Source organism: Palaemon carinicauda, chromosome 2 (assembly GCF_036898095.1).
Source record: "Palaemon carinicauda isolate YSFRI2023 chromosome 2, ASM3689809v2, whole genome shotgun sequence".
Lineage (NCBI taxonomy): Eukaryota > Metazoa > Arthropoda > Malacostraca > Decapoda > Palaemonidae > Palaemon > Palaemon carinicauda.
The window spans coordinates 197226681-197244180 of record NC_090726.1 but is presented as its reverse complement, the minus strand read 5'-3'; the positions used below and the strand labels follow the sequence as shown (position 1 = coordinate 197244180).

General features: G+C 33.7%; 1 protein-coding gene across 2 annotated transcripts in view; it reads right to left on the bottom strand.

The window, feature by feature from the left end:
* LOC137629446 (prostasin-like) overlaps positions 1 to 17500 on the bottom strand; it is a 40051-nt gene that overhangs the window by 11073 nt on the left and 11478 nt on the right. For both annotated transcript variants that reach the window (XM_068360756.1, XM_068360761.1), the window contains exon 2: positions 649 to 842. In XM_068360756.1, coding sequence (XP_068216857.1) covers positions 649 to 842 — 194 coding nt within the window. The remainder of the gene's footprint in view (positions 1 to 648; positions 843 to 17500) is intronic.

Here is a 17500-nt window from a genome sequence, read left to right as displayed (position 1 = left end):
TGGTGTAGGAGGAGATGATGATGATATGATATACAATGTAAATTCGGGAAATGATGAATGAAGGAGTATTGATTTAAAAGCTCAAGATAGAGACGACTGGCAAAATCTGACCGAGGCCCTTTGCGTCAATTGGTGTAGGAGGAGATGATGATGATGATGATGATGATGGTGATGATGATATACAATGTAAATTCGGGAAATGATGAATGGAGAAGTATTGATTTAAAAGCTCAAGATAGAGACGACTGGAAAAATCTGACCTAGGCCCTTTGCGTCAATTGGTGTAGGAGGAGATGATGATGATGATGATGATGATGGTGATGATGATATACAATGTGAATTCGGGAAATGATGAATGGAGAAGTATTGATTTAAAAGCTCAAGATAGAGACGACTGGCAAAATCTGACCGAGGCCCTTTGCGTCAATTGGTGTAGGAGGAGATGATGATGATGATGATGATGATGGTGATGATGATATACAATGTGAATTCGGGAAATGATGAATGGAGAAGTATTGATTTAAAAGCTCAAGATAGAGACGACTGGCAAAATCTGACCTAGGCCCTTTGCGTCAATAGGCGTAGGAGATGATGATAATGATGATGACATACAAAGTAAATTCACCTTAGTTAAAAAAAAATAATTACCATCCAAGGATGATCGCCATAGGCAGAAACACTTCCCCCGACTATTCTGGGCGACACTTTTAGACCGCAGGGAAAAAAGCTTCTAGAAGGTAAGGGCAAGGGCTGCACATCCAGAGGGAATTTCGGGTAGCCTTCGTGGCGGTACCTGGAAACTTCGGCACTCCTCGATGCCGAAAAGCGGCGGGCTTGTGTCCCTGTTGGTATAAGAATTCATTTTAATTTTGAGAGCATTTTTGGACTGTTCCTATGTTTATAAATATCATCAGAACTTGATCAAATTTAATCTTAATTTTGAGAGTGTGTTTGAGTAGTTCCTATGTTTTGTACTGTTCCTATGTTTATAGATCTCGTCAGAACTTGATCAAATTTAATCTTAATTTTGAGAGGATGTTTGGGCTGTTCCTAAGTTTATAGATATCGTCAGAACTTGATAAACTTTCATCTTAATTTTGAGAGTATGTTTGGAATGTTCCTATGTTTATAAATATCACCAGAACTTGATCAAATTTAATCTTAATATTGAGAGTATGTTTGGAATGTTCCTATGTTTATAGATATCACCAGAACTTGATCAAATCTAATCTTAATTTTGAGAGTATGTTTGGAATGTTCCTATGTTTATAAATATCATCAGAACTTGATCAAATTTAATCTTAATTTTGAGAGTATGTTTGGAATGTTCCTATGTTTATAAATATCACCAGAACTTGATCAAATTTAATCTTAACATTGAGAGTGTGTTTGGAATGTTCCTATGTTTATAAATATCGTCAGAACTTGATAAACTTTCATCTTAATTTTGAGAGTATGTTTGGAATGTTCCTATGTTTATAAATATCACCAGAACTTGATCAAATTTAATCTTAATTTTGAGAGTATGTTTGGAATGTTCCTATGTTTATAAATATCACCAGAACTTGATCAAATTTAATCTTAATTTTGAGAGTATGTTTGGAATGTTCCTATGTTTATAAATATCACCAGAACTTGATCAAATTTAATCTTAATTTTGAGAGTATGTTTGGAATGTTCCTATGTTTATAAATATCACCAGAACTTGATAAACTTTCATCTTAATTTTGAGAGTATGTTTGGAATGTTCCTATGTTTATAAATATCATCAGAACTTGATCAAATTTAATCTTAATATTGAGAGTATGTTTGGACTGTTCCTATGTTTATAAATATCATCAGAACTTGATCAAATTTAATCTTAATTTTGAGAGTATGTTTGGAATGTTCCTATGTTTATAAATATCACCAGAACTTGATAAACTTTCATCTTAATTTTGAGAGTATGTTTGGAATGTTCCTATGTTTATAAATATCATCAGAACTTGATCAAATTTAATCTTAATATTGAGAGTATGTTTGGAATGTTCCTATGTTTATAAATATCATCAGAACTTGATCAAATTTAATCTTAATTTTGAGAGTATGTTTGGAATGTTCCTATGTTTATAAATATCATCAGAACTTGATCAAATTTAATCTTAATTTTGAGAGTATGTTTGGAATGTTCCTATGTTTATAAATATCATCAGAACTTGATCAAATTTAATCTTAATTTTGAGAGTATGTTTGGACTGTACCTATGTTTATAAATATCATCAGAACTTGATCAAATTTAATCTTAATTTTGAGAGTATGTTTGGAATGTTCCTATGTTTATAAATATCACCAGAACTTGATAAACTTTCATCTTAATTTTGAGAGTATGTTTGGAATGTTCCTATGTTTATAAATATCATCAGAACTTGATCAAATTTAATCTTGATATTGAGAGTATGTTTGGAATGTTCCTATGTTTATAAATATCATCAGAACTTGATCAAATTTAATCTTAATTTTGAGAGTATGTTTGGAATGTTCCTATGTTTACAAATATCATCAGAACTTGATCAAATTTAATCTTGATATTGAGAGTATGTTTGGAATGTTCCTATGTTTATAAATATCATCAGAACTTGATCAAATTTAATCTTAATTTTGAGAGTATGTTTGGAATGTTCCTATGTTTATAAATATCATCAGAACTTGATCAAATTTAATCTTAATATTGAGAGTATGTTTGGAATGTTCCTATGTTTATAAATATCATCAGAACTTGATCAAATTTAATCTTAACATTGAGAGTATGTTTGGAATGTTCCTATGTTTATAAATATCATCAGAACTTGATCAAATTTAATCTTAATTTTGAGAGTATGTTTGGAATGTTCCTATGTTTATAAATATCATCAGAACTTGATCAAATTTAATCTTAATTTTGAGAGTATGTTTGGAATGTTCCTATGTTTATAAATATCATCAGAACTTGATCAAATTTAATCTTAATATTGAGAGTATGTTTGGAATGTTCCTATGTTTATAAATATCATCAGAACTTGATCAAATCTAATCTTAATTTTAAGAGTATGTTTGGACTGTTCCTATGTTTATAAATATCATCAGAACTTGATCAGATTTAATCTTAATTTTAAGAGTATGTTTGGACTGTACCTATGTTTATAAATATCATCAGAACTTGATCAAATTTAATCTTAATTTTGAGAGTATGTTTGGAATGTTCCTATGTTTATAAATATCACCAGAACTTGATAAACTTTCATCTTAATTTTGAGAGTATGTTTGGAATGTTCCTATGTTTATAAATATCATCAGAACTTGATCAAATTTAATCTTAATATTGAGAGTATGTTTGGAATGTTCCTATGTTTATAAATATCATCAGAACTTGATCAAATTTAATCTTAATTTTGAGAGTATGTTTGGAATGTTCCTATGTTTACAAATATCATCAGAAATTGATCAAATTTAATCTTAATATTGAGAGTATGTTTGGAATGTTCCTATGTTTATAAATATCATCAGAACTTGATCAAATTTAATCTTAATTTTGAGAGTATGTTTGGAATGTTCCTATGTTTATAAATATCATCAGAACTTGATCAAATTTAATCTTAATATTGAGAGTATGTTTGGAATGTTCCTATGTTTATAAATATCATCAGAACTTGATCAAATTTAATCTTAACATTGAGAGTATGTTTGGAATGTTCCTATGTTTATAAATATCATCAGAACTTGATCAAATTTAATCTTAATTTTGAGAGTATGTTTGGAATGTTCCTATGTTTATAAATATCATCAGAACTTGATCAAATTTAATCTTAATTTTGAGAGTATGTTTGGAATGTTCCTATGTTTATAAATATCATCAGAACTTGATCAAATTTAATCTTAATATTGAGAGTATGTTTGGAATGTTCCTATGTTTATAAATATCATCAGAACTTGATCAAATTTAATCTTAACATTGAGAGTATGTTTGGAATGTTCCTATGTTTATAAATATCATCAGAACTTGATCAAATTTAATCTTAATATTGAGAGTATGTTTGGAATGTTCCTATGTTTATAAATATCATCAGAACTTGATCAAATCTAATCTTAATTTTAAGAGTATGTTTGGACTGTACCTATGTTTATAAATATCATCAGAACTTGATCAAATTTAATCTTAATTTTAAGAGTATGTTTGGACTGTTCCTATGTTTATAAATATCATCAGAACTTGATCAGATTTAATCTTAATTTTAAGAGTATGTTTGGACTGTACCTATGTTTATAGATCTTGTCAGAACCTGATTAAAGTTTGTAATGATTCCATTCTGTGACGTAGCCACAGCCCTAATCCCGAATGAACTATTACTTGTGAGAGGACATTGAAAAGTTAGTCAATACGAGGAGGTATATAACAGGTGTATGTGTGTCTAATATCATGGGAAATAAAAAGTGGTATACAATGCATTCTCAATGTATTCTCTTGCTTAAAGGTACATTCAGGCAAACTATTCTATATGTTTCATTATTTCCCCACTGAGCTATTTTCCCTGTTGGAGACCTTGGACTGAAAGCATCCTGCTTTTTCAACTAGGGTTGTAGGTTAACTAGTAATAATAAGGTTAATATAACCACAAGGAAAATAAAATACTAAAGAACAAAAGACATTTTATATATATATATATATATATATATATATATACACACACAGTAGTACCTTGGGTCATGAGTTTACATAATTCTTAGAGTGCCCTTGCACCTTATAATGTTCGTATCCAAATAGAATATTTTCCTTATGAAGTAAAGGAAACTCACTCGATATGTTCTAAACATTATTATTATCATTAAGTGTGGATTTTTAGTACCCATTATTAATATTATTATTATTAGTAGTATTATCATTAAAGGGGTGGGAATTTTCCAGACTAATTAATCACATATCCATAAATACACATATGCACTAATTTCTAATGGTTTTGTAATGGTAATTCTTGTACAAAATATAACCCCTAATATCATAAGTGAATAAATATAAAATTTTGACAAATTAACTTGCGCTTTAACTTTCAGCAGAGTCGTAACAGTAGTGGGTGAGACAGGAGAGGAGGAGGAAGTTACTGCTTGATAAAATATCAGGAGTTTTATCTTTTAAAAAACATTCACCATCACTAATTGAAGCACTTGTTAATCTTTCAGGACACTTTGTCGTCTTTATCTACACTTTTACGCTCACTTTTGACAAGGAACCTATCTACAGACGCTGCTTTTGGCATCTCCTTAAAACTTGTTAGTTCCTTTGGTCGCTGCATCCCCACCATCCTTGTGAGCTAAGGATGGGTGCTTGGGGGAGCCTATAGATCTATCTGCTTAGTCATCAGCAACCATTGCCTGGCCCTCCTTGGTCCTAGCTCGGGTGGAGAGGGCTCTTGGGTGCTGATCATAAGTGTATATGGTCAGTTTCTAGGGCATTATGCTGTTCAATAGGGTAATGTTACTGTCCCTTGCCCCTACCATTCATGAGTGGCCTTTAAAATGAGCCATCGCATTGTTGTAAATCATGTTAATACGACATGAACGCTGCCTGAGTGGCCTATGGGCTGGGCGTGAATGCTTCCCTCCCATCGTTTGATAGTCTTTTCAGTACTTGTCCACGAAAAATGCTCATACGGCATAAAATTTCTGCTTGTAGGTTCATGTAACACACGTAAACCAATACACATTTTATTGAAAATTTATGCTCGTATTCCAATTTGGTCTCAATCAAAGTTACACGTAACCTGGGGTTTTACTGCACATATATATATATATATATATATATATATATATATATATATTATATAGTAATATTATTACTATTATTACTACTATATTATTACTAGGTAAGCTACAACCCTAGTTGGAAAAGCAAGATGCTATAAACCCAAGGGCCCCAACAAGGAAAAATAGCCCAGTGAGGAAAGGAAATAAGGAAATAGATAAACGATATAAGAAGTAATGAACAGCTAGAATAAAATATTTTAATATATACAATATATATATATATATATATATATATATATATATATATATATATATATATATATATATATACTGTATATATATACATACATACATATATATAGTATATATACAGTGTATTATATACACAAAGGATACAAGTTTTCTTTGCACACTCAAATAAAGCAGGAATATAACTGGCAGCTCAGACCAACCACGTTTGCATTTAATAACGCCTTTTATAGTGCAATATATATTAAAACCCATTGCAGCCAGACAATATTAATTAACTTAATTCCTTCTAAATGGAGAATTCCATTTTCCTATTTAGGCAAAAGCGAAAGAGAAATACTCTAGTCATACAAATAAATTTATTATAAATGTTAATGTATTATTAATCTATTACGAGTGAATGTTGAAAGTTGGGAAATTGAATATTCAATCTGAGGATAGAAAATCATATCTGATTTGTGTATCATATATTTTATTCCTATTATTGCTTGCTGAGCTACAACCCTAGTTGGAAAAAGCAGGATGCTGGAAGGCCTAGGGCTCCAACAGGGAAAATAGCCCAGTGAGGAAAGAAAGCAAGGAAAAATAAGATATTTCAAGAACAGTAACAATATTAAAATAAATATATATTATATAAACTATAAAAACTTCAACAAAACAAGAGAAAGAGAAATTAACAATAGTGTGCCCGAGTGTACCCTCAAGCAAGAGAACTCTAACCCAAGACGGTGGAAGACTATGGTACAGAGGCTATGGCACGACCCAAGACTAGAGAACAATGGTTCCTGTTTTTATGAGTTTCATGGACATGTGACTCATCTATCGGTCTAGTAAATATGAAAAAGATAATTTTCATGACTCCTTAGCCAAGTTCTAGTAGTGTCTGTAACCTCACCATCCTTGTGAGTTTAGTGAGTCTATAGTTCTACCTGCTGAGTCATCAGCAGCCATTGTCTGGCCCTCCCTGGTCTTAGCTTGATGAGCGACCTTTAAACCTTACAGCTATAAATGAAAGTGTCTAATCGTATAGGCTATATCGTAGGTTTGGCAGGATATAATTAGCGAGAGATATAACAAGTTTAAGGAAAAATAAGTGATGATGATTCAATGGAAGACAGGCTAGGAAACGTTAGTGGAGAGAGAGAGAGAGAGAGAGAGAGAGAGAGAGAGAGAGAGAGAGAGAGATCGCTCTCAAAATAATATTTCCAATAGTCGAGTTAAAGTTAGCAACGAAAATGGAATTATAATTAAATACTACATATATATAATATAAAATACTTGAGAGGTATATAATATAAAATACTTGAGAGAGAGAGAGAGAGAGAGAGAGAGAGAGAGAGAGAGAGAGAGAGAGAGAGAGAGAGAGAGAGAGAGAATCCCAAAATATGTTTCCCTTAGTCCAGTCAAAGTTAGCACACTTGCGAAAATGAGTTATAAATAAATACTTCATAAATATAATATCATAATATCAAATACTTGAGAGAGAGAGAGAGAGAGAGAGAGAGAGAGAGAGAGAGAGAGAGAGAGAGAGAGAGAGAGAGAGAGAGAGAGAGAGAGAGAGAGAGAGAGAATCGGTCTATCTCGCCTCCAAAATAAAGTTAGCACACTTGCGAAAACGAGTTATAAATAAATACCACAAAAATATAATGTCAAATACTTGAGAGAGAGAGAGAGAGAGAGAGAGAGAGAGAGAGAGAGAGAGAGAGAGAGAGAGAGAGAGAGAACCAGCAGTGAAAGTTAGGGCGCTCCACACTGTACATGAATAAGAGAAAGAGAGAGAAGAAGAAAATTCTGGTTAAAAGGGAAACTGCTTCCTGCTTTAACGGACTGCGCAGTTATGGTACAATTAGATCAAGGTGACGCAATAATTGGTTATTAACGGTTGTAAAATGAATTATAAGGGAGAATTATTGAAGTTAAGATAATGATAAATCTACAAAAAAATATACTATTTCAAATATAAATTAACGCCGTAGTGTTTCATAGCCTTTTCAATAGAATGATAGGCCTATATTATTATTATTATTATTATTATTATTATTATTATTATTAATAGCTAAGCTACAACCCTAGTTGGAAAAGCAGAATGCTATAAGCCCAAGGGCTCAAACGTGGAAAAATAGCCCAGTGAGGAAAGGAAATAAGGGAAAGTAATGGACAATTAAAATAAAATATTTCAAGAACAGCAACATTAAAACAGACACTTATGTCAACCTGATCACAACCGGGTCAAGTTAGTGAAGGGGATAAAGAGAGAGAGAGAGAGAGAGAGAGAGAGAGAGAGAGGAGAGAGAGAGAGAGAGAGAGAGAGAGAGAGAGGTAATCGGATCATAAAAAAAGTAGACACGCCCTTTCTGTGTTTATTTACAACTCGTGTGTGGTGCCACGTGGACTCTTCGCCATATTTGGAACGGTGGAATAAATCCGGACATTCGGACACATTCCTATTCTATAATGTCCACTTGTCTAGTGGCCAACCCTTAAATTCTTGTCCAACCTTGCCTCCTGTATAAATGCTCTCTTATTATTTTCGTTGGTGATTTAACTTCGTTGAGTTGTATTGGAATAGCTTCTCTCTCTCTCTCTCTCTCTCTCTCTCTCTCTCTCTCTCTCTCTCTCTCTCTCTCTCTCTCTCTCTCTAAAAGTTACTTAACGAGACTACAGGAGTTCTCTCTCTCTCTCTCTCTCTCTCTCTCTCTCTCTCTCTCTCTGAAAGTTACTTACCAAGACTACAGGAGTTCTCTCTCTCTCTCTCTCTCTCCTCTCTCTCTCTCTCTCTCTCTCTCTCTCTCTCTCTCTCTCTCTCTCAGTTACTTAACAAGACTACAGTTTTCTCTCTCTCTCTCTAAAAGTTACTAAACGAGACCACAGGAGTTTTACGATAGACCACATACTAAAAGATTCTCTCTCTCTCTCTCTCTCTCTCTCTCTCTCTCTCTCTCTCTCTCTCTCTCTCTCTCTCTCTCTCTCTCTCTCTCTCAGAATACCTTTACGTCATCTATAATGAAACACTTTCTATGTCTGTGTGTGCGTATGTCGGTTTCTCGTGCACTGTACCTTTCCATACACGTGACTCATCCACAAAGAATGCAACATCATTTTGAAATATATAATTTTTTTTTCCTTTTCCACCTGTGCAATTGCAGAGTTGGAAAGGAAAGTCTCCGGGCTGTCTGCCAACGGAAGTATTTAGGTTAGTGGGCCAACTGAATCCCTGTACTGGGACGTTAGTCTTTTTTTTTCTTTTTCCCCGCCGAGAGCACTTTCGCTTTCAGCCCGTTAATATAACCGTTATGGAGCGTAAATGACCCTTCAAAACTTCACCCTCTTCTTCTTATTCTTCTTCTTCTTCAGTGGCTTCTGTTAGATAAAAAAAAAAAAATCTTCAGTGGCTTCTGTTAGATAAAATAAAAACAACTTTCTGTTTCCTTTGTGATGGATTAACACACTGCGAGCAGAACTATTCTTCTGTTTCGACGAGTGTAAGTCCAGAAAATCAAACCACTGTTTTCTGGTCTCGGATTAGTGCCATAGTCTGTACCGTGGTGTTCCATTCTCTTGGGGTAGAGTTCTCTTGCTTGAGGGTACACTCGGGCATGCTATTCTATCTTATTTCACTTTCTCTTGTTTTTCCAGCTATAAGTCCAAGGACTCCACCAAGGAAAATAGCCCACTGAGGAAAGGAAATAAGGAAACAGACAGAATAGTGTGCCCTAGTGTACCCTCAAGCAAGAGAACTCCTACCCCAAGACAGTGGAAGACCATGGTACAGAGGCTTGGGGTTATGCTCAGGCAAACTATTCTACCTTTTTCCTTATTTCCTGTCCTCACTGGGCTATTTTCCATGTTGGAGCCCTTGGGCTTATAGTATCAAATCCAAGGACCTAATACCTCTCTTACCTTTTTTTTTAGCAATACTTAAAGATTCATATTACTAATTATATACTCGTATTCATATATTTTTATTTTCTATATAATACAAAAAGTGTATAAACCGCGTATTTTTCCCCATAATTATCGAAATTGAAGTTGGTGTAGACTGCTCTGCTATAGATTACAAATTTGATTTCTTAATTACAACTCAGTTGCGTATTGTCCTACGCATTTCCAGGCGCTCTAGCGCGCGCACGCGCACACTTACACACACACACACACACACACACACACACATATATATATATATATATATATATATATATATATATATATATATATATATATATATATATATATATATATCTTTTCTGAGTGGAGATACCTTGACGTGGTGAAAGGATTTATGTTGCCATGATCAGCGAAGCTGTACTAGTCAGGGCTACCCATACTAGGTTGGTTTGTTATGAACGACCAGATGAAAATCTCCCACCATCACCAATCTGCACTGACCAGCGTGGTGATGAAAACTGGCCTAACCCCAGACATGCACTGACATGTCTGAGATGTGTGTCCTGCAGTGAACTAGAAACAGCTGTATTGGTTGTTGTTGTTGTTGTTGTTGTTGTATATATTAGATGTGTGTAAGTTCTAGTGTGCAGAATAGTTGACACATTGTCCATCTTAAACTCACACATTAGAAAAACTAAATATACATATATTACATCATATATTACAGTAACACATATGTACAATATATGCATATAGGCAGATGTAAACAGATGTTTACATATGACAGATCTATTTTAACGTTGTTACTGATCTGTCATTAATTCTCATATTTTTTATTCATTTCCTAATTTCCTTTCCTCGCTGGGCTATTTTTCCTGTTTCAGCCCTTGGGCTTACAGCATCCTGCTTTTCCAACTAGGGTTGTAACTTAGATAATAATAATAATAATAATAATAATGATAATAATAATAATAATAATAATAATAAATTTTGACATCAAATGATCAGTTACTGTCCTTAAAATGTTTTATTTTTCCTCGTTTCCTTTTCCTCACTGGGCTATTTTCCTTGTTGAGGCCCCTGGGCTTATATCATCCTGCTTTTCCAACTAGGGTTATAGTTTAGCAAATAATAATAACAATAATAATAATAATAATAATAATAATAATAATAATAATAATAATGTTTTTAACCATATTCCTATCATAATTCGTCTTATATTTTCCTTCTCATAAGTAATATAATTATCATTATTACTTGTTTCGCTGCAACCCTAGTTGGAAAAGCAGGATACTGTAAGCTCAAGGGCTCCAACGGGGAAAATATCTCAGTGAGGAAAGGAAATAAGAAAACAGAATAGTATGCCCGAGTGTACCCTCAAGCAAGAGAACTCTAACCCAAGACAGTTGAATACCATGGTACAGAGGCTATGGCACTACCTAAAAGAACGCAAAATAACTGGGTAATGACTCCAACGGTGAAAATAGCCCAGTCAGGACACGGAATAAGAATACGGATAGAATAGTGTGCTCGAGTGTACTCTAAAGCAAGAGAACTCTAACCCAAGACAGTTGAAGACCATGGTACAGAGGCTATGGCACTACCTAAGGCACAAAATAACTGAATAATGATATTAATTGTCAATTTTGGAACACTGAAGGGTGTTGAGTACCCATTCTCTCTAAAACGTTAGTAAAATAATAATGCAGTTTAGAAGCAAATGCCCAATGCCTAAAATATACGAAATGTCAAAAAGAGGGACGATTCAAGTGATATTAGTATCTCCTAAAACATATCGCAGTCTGAAATTGGTAAAACTTTCTTTAAATATTGGTAAAGTTTAAGACCGGTAAAATCAATCAAATTTTACAACGGTAAAAAAGTTTCGTTTTCTAAAATTTTACATCAGTAAACAAGTTTCGTTTTCTAAGATTTCCATAACTGGTCCTGGACTTTTCAAAAATTTGGAAAAACTGTATTACTCGAGTGCCATATGTGGATGAGATTATGATGAGGGGTAAATGGAGATGGTTTGGGTATGCTCTACGCACTCCCCAAGAGAGATTAGTTCACCAAACGTTTAGCTGGGCTCCACTGGGCACTAGAAGAGTTGGAAGACCCAGGAATACATGGCTGAGGACTATGAAGCTCCAAGTGGGAGATGATGAATGGAGAAGTATTAAATTTAAAGCTCAAGATAGAGACGACTGGGGAAATATAACCGAGGCCCTTTGAGTCAATAGGCGTAGGATATGATGATGATGTTTTTGGTAATTTTTTTTTCTAGTTGAAGTCAAACTTTAGACATTCCTTTCGCATATGAGACCTTTATGTAAAGGAGGAAGTAACTGACACACAAGTTATTGACATTTATATCAGATGTCAATAGAAAAATACCTTATATTTTTCATACTTTTATAACCCCTTAAGTTACTGATGCACACTTCTTGTGGTTATATTAGATGGCAAGAGAAAATTATTTTAGTTTTTTCATACTTTTATAACCCCTTAAGTTACTGACACACACTTCTTGTGGTTATATCAGATGTCAATAGAAAATTACCTTATATTTTTCATACTTTTATAACCCCTTAAGTTACTGATGCACACTTCTTGTCGTTATATCAGATATCAATAGAAAATTACCTTATATTTTTCATACTTTTATAACCCCTTAAGTTACTGACACACACTTCTTGTGGTTATATCAGATGTCAATAGAAAATTACCTTATATTTTTCATACTTTTATAACCCCTTAAGTTACTGATGCACACTTCTTGTCGTTATATCAGATATCAATAGAAAATTACCTTATATTTTTCACACTTTTATAACCCCTTAAGTTACTGATGCACACTTCTTGTCGTTATATCAGATGTCAATAGAAAATTACCTTATATTTTTCATACTTTTATAACCCCTTAAGTTACTGATGCATACTTCTTGTGGTTATATCAGCAGTCAAGAAAAAATTATCTTAGTTTTTCATACTTTTATAGTCCCTTTCTCTTATCTCTGCTGCCATAAGGTCTTTCTCTGCATTATCAGCAGTAGCCACACACAAACATATTAATACATTAATCAAAATTGCATATTGAAATTCATGCCTTGAACAACCTTATATTTTTCATAATTTTCTAGCCCCCTTACTGGTCTGTCTATCATACTATCAGTCTCTCTTTTACATGTGCAGCAGCCACACAAGCAAACATATTAATACATAAACTAAAGCTACAGATCTTAAACATCCAGCAAAAAATCTCCAAAGTGACGAAACACAAGGAAAAGGGGCACATCCCATAACTTTCAGTTCAAACCAACAGAACACGTGAGAAACAGCACAGACTCTGTTTTACATGTGTGTAGTAGCCACAAGCAAACATATTAATACATAAATCAAAACTACAGATCTTGAACACCCGGCATAAAAGGTCCAAAGTGACGAAACACAAGGAAAAGGGGCACATCACATAACTTTCAGTTCAAACCAACAGAACACGTGAGAAACAGCACAGACTCTGTTTTACATGTGTGTAGCAGCCACAAGCAAACATAATACATAAACTAAAGCTACAGATCTTAAACATCCAGCAAAAAATCTCCAAAGTGACGAAACACAAGGAAAAGGGGTCACATCACATAACTTTCAGTTCAAACCAACAGAACACGTGAGAAAGAGCACAGTTGGCAATGAAAGGGATACCTGACCCACTGAGGAGGGAGGCTCAGCTGGCCGAGAGAACTGCGTCTTTGGATTACAATCTCTGGAGAGGGGAAAAAAAATTTCCCTTTCCATTGTAGATTAGCGGAGTCTGGAAAGTTGTTTTACGACCCAAATGAAGTCTTGTTTTCCTGGTTTCCCCCGTCAGGAAACGTGGGTATGAACGGTAAATGCCTGACGAAGGGTGAAGCTCTATTATTATTATTATTATTATTATTATTATTATTATTATTATTATTATTATCAGATAAGCTACAAACCAAGTTGGAAAAGAAGGATGCTACGAGCCCAAGGGCTCCAACAGGGTAAAATAGCCCAGAGAGGAAAGGAAACAAGGAAACAAATAAAGAGACAGGTTGTTCAACATGAAGATATTTGCTGCAAGTTTGAACTATTGGACAGTAAATGCCTGGCGAAGAGCAAAGTTCTTGAAGTGGATAGAGGAAACTACTATTACTGTCATTATTATTATCATTATTATTATTATTATTATTATTATTATTATTATTATCGTCATCATCATCATCATCATTATTATTATCATCATCATCATCATCATCATTATCATCATTATTATTAGTAGTAGTAGTAGTAGTAAATGCTAAACTACAACCCTGGTTGGAAAAGCAGGATGCTATAAGCCTAGGGGCTTCAACAGGGAAAATAGCCCAGTGAGGGAAGGAAACAAGGAAAAATAGAATATTTTAAGAACAGCAAAAACATTGAAATAAATATTTCCTATATAAACTATAAAACCTTTAACAAAACAAGAGGAAGAGAAACTAGATAGAACAGTGTTCCCGAGTGTACCCTCTAGCAAGAGAACTCTAACCCAAGACAGTGGAACGCCATGGTACAGAGGCTATGGCACTACCCAAGACTAGAGAACAATGGTTTTGATTTTGGAGTGTTCTTCTCCTAGAAGAGCTGCTTACCATTGCTAACGAGTCTCTTCTACCCTTACCAAGAGGAAAGTAGCCACTGAACAATTTAGGTGCAGTAGTTAACCCCTTGGGTGAAGAAGAATTGTTTGGTAATCTCAGTGTTTTCAGATGTATGAGGACAGAGGAGAATCTGTAAAGAATAGGCCAGACTATTCGAAGTCTGTGTGGGCAAAGGAAAAGAACCGAAACCAGAGAGAAAGATCCAATGCAGTACTGTCTGGTCTGTTAAAGTACCCCGTAACTCTCTAAAAGTAGTATTTCAACGGGCGGCTAGTGCTCTGGCCAACCTACTACTGCTACTACTACTACTACTACTACTACTAGTAGTAGTAGTAGTACCTCCGCCAAGGATGTATAAAATCGAGTCAGTTTATTTTTTTATTCGTTTATTTCTTTGTTGAATTGTCTTTGTCTATCTATCTATCTATCTATCTATCTATCTATCTAATCGACGGATTTTGACGAAATTTTCACCACAGATAGATCTGAGGTCATGGATGACCCCATTAAATTTTGAAGATGATCCGGATCCGGATACTATATCCGGATATGCATTTTTCGCTATTTTAAAAATAACATGAATACAAATGGAGGGATTATTATTATTATTATTATTATTATTATTATTATTATTATTATTATTATTATTATTATTGTTGTTGTTGTTGTTTTTATCAGCAGCCAAGCTAAAACCCCATTTGGAAAAGCAGGATGCTACGAGCCCAAGGGCTCCAACAGGGAAAAATAGCTCCGTGAGGAAAGGAAATACGGAAATGAATAAACTACACGAGGAAAAATGAATAATGAATATAAAGTATGATGAGATCAGTAGTTTAGTAAACTCAGCAGAAAAAAATTATAATTACCTAACCCATATTCATGACTTGATAGATTCATAAGTATGAGATCATGATGAGGGGTAGATGCTCTTCGCACTCCCCACGAGAGATTAATTCACCAAACTTTCAGCTGGGCTCCACAAGGCACTAGAAGAGTTGTGAGACCCAAGCCTACATGGCTGAGGACTAGGAAGCGCGAAGTAGGAGATGATGAATGGAGAAGCATTGATTTAAAAGCTCAAGATAAAGACGACTGGCGAAATCTAACGGAGACCCTTTGCGTCAAAAGGCGTAGGAGGAGATGATGATGATGGTGATGATGATGATGATGAAAGGAAGAAGATAGAGAATTGGAAAGTATGTATTGAAAGGGTGAATGAATAGCTTGTGTGTGTGTGCGCGTGCGTGTGTTGGCTCAGCTGGTAGAGTCCTCGCCGGCATGGTTTCGGCTGAGTGGCACGGGGTTCGAATCTGTGCCCAGCCATAAGCTATTACCATAAATGAATTCCAGTGGATATATATTCCCAAGGCAGATTTCTGTATTAAATGCCAGTGTGATTGATATTCGCATTGATTAAAATCACGAGCGTTAGTGATATATTCATAATTATACATATATTATACATACACATATATACATACGTATTACATACACATTGACAACCAGCAAAGGACATTTTCCAACAGAAGAAATATATGACGTTAAGTCATGAGTTTAAATACTCTTGTAATTTGCTTATAAGAATTCATGTTCTGACGTATTTTAAATCTCCTTTTACCTCAGGTGGGACGAAATTTATTCAAACTGGTTGGAACTCTGGGATTTTGCCTTTTCTTATCCATTCTTATATCCTTCTCTCACTGGCCTATTTTTCCATATTGGAGCCCTTGGGCTTATAGCATCTTACTTTTCCAACTAGGTTTGTGGCTTAGCTAATAATAATAATAATAATAATAATAATAATAATAATAATAATAATAATAATAGACTTGTTTGTGATGAAGACAGTAAAGATGAATCTCTCTCTCTCTCTCTCTCTCTCTCTCTCTCTCTCTCTCTCTCTCTCTCTCTCTCTCTCTCCATAACCGGAAACTATTGCTTTCTATACTTTCAGACTGAAATATAACTTTATACTTTCAGGCAAAAATATAACTTTCTATACTTTCAGACTGAAATATAACTTTCTATACTTTCAGACTGAAATGTAACTTTTTATACTTTTGGGCTAGAATATAACATTCTGTACTTCCTAATTGAAATATAACTTTCTATACTTTCAGATAAAATATAACTTTCTATACTTTCAGATAAAATATAACTTTCTTTTCTTTAAGGCTAAAATATAACTCTATACTATCAGACTTAAATAAAGCTTCCTATACTTTAAGACTGAAATATAACTTTATACTTTCAGGCTAAAATATAACTTTCTATACTTCCTAATTAAAATATAACATTCTATACTTTCAGATAAAATATAACTTTCTTTTCTTTAAGGCTAAAATATAACTCTATACTATCAGACTTAAATATAACTTCCTATACTTTCGGGCTGAAATATAACTTTATACTTTCAGGCTAAAATATAACTTTCTATACTTCCTAATTGAAATATAACTTTCTATACTTTCAGACAAAATATAACAGTCTATACTTTCAGACTAAAATATAACTTTCTATACTTTCAGACTGAATTGTAACTTTCTATACTTTCAGACTAAAATATAACCTTCAATACTTTCAGACTGAATTGTAACTTTCTATACTTTCAGGCTAAAATATAACCTTCAATACTTTCAGACTGAGATATAATTTTCTATACTTTCAAACTAAAATATAACCTTCAATACTTTCAGACTGAGATATAACTTTCTATACTTTCAAACTAAAATATAACCTTCAATACTTTCAGACTAAAATATAACTTTCTATACTTTCCAGATGAAAAAGTTACCTTGAAAGAGATGCTGATATAACAGTAATAAATGAAACTGTACCATGGTCTTCCACTGTCTTGGGGTAGAGTTCTCTTGCTTGAGGGTACACTCAGCCTCACTATTCTATCTTATTTCTCTTCCTCTTGTTTTGTTTAAAGTTTTTATAGT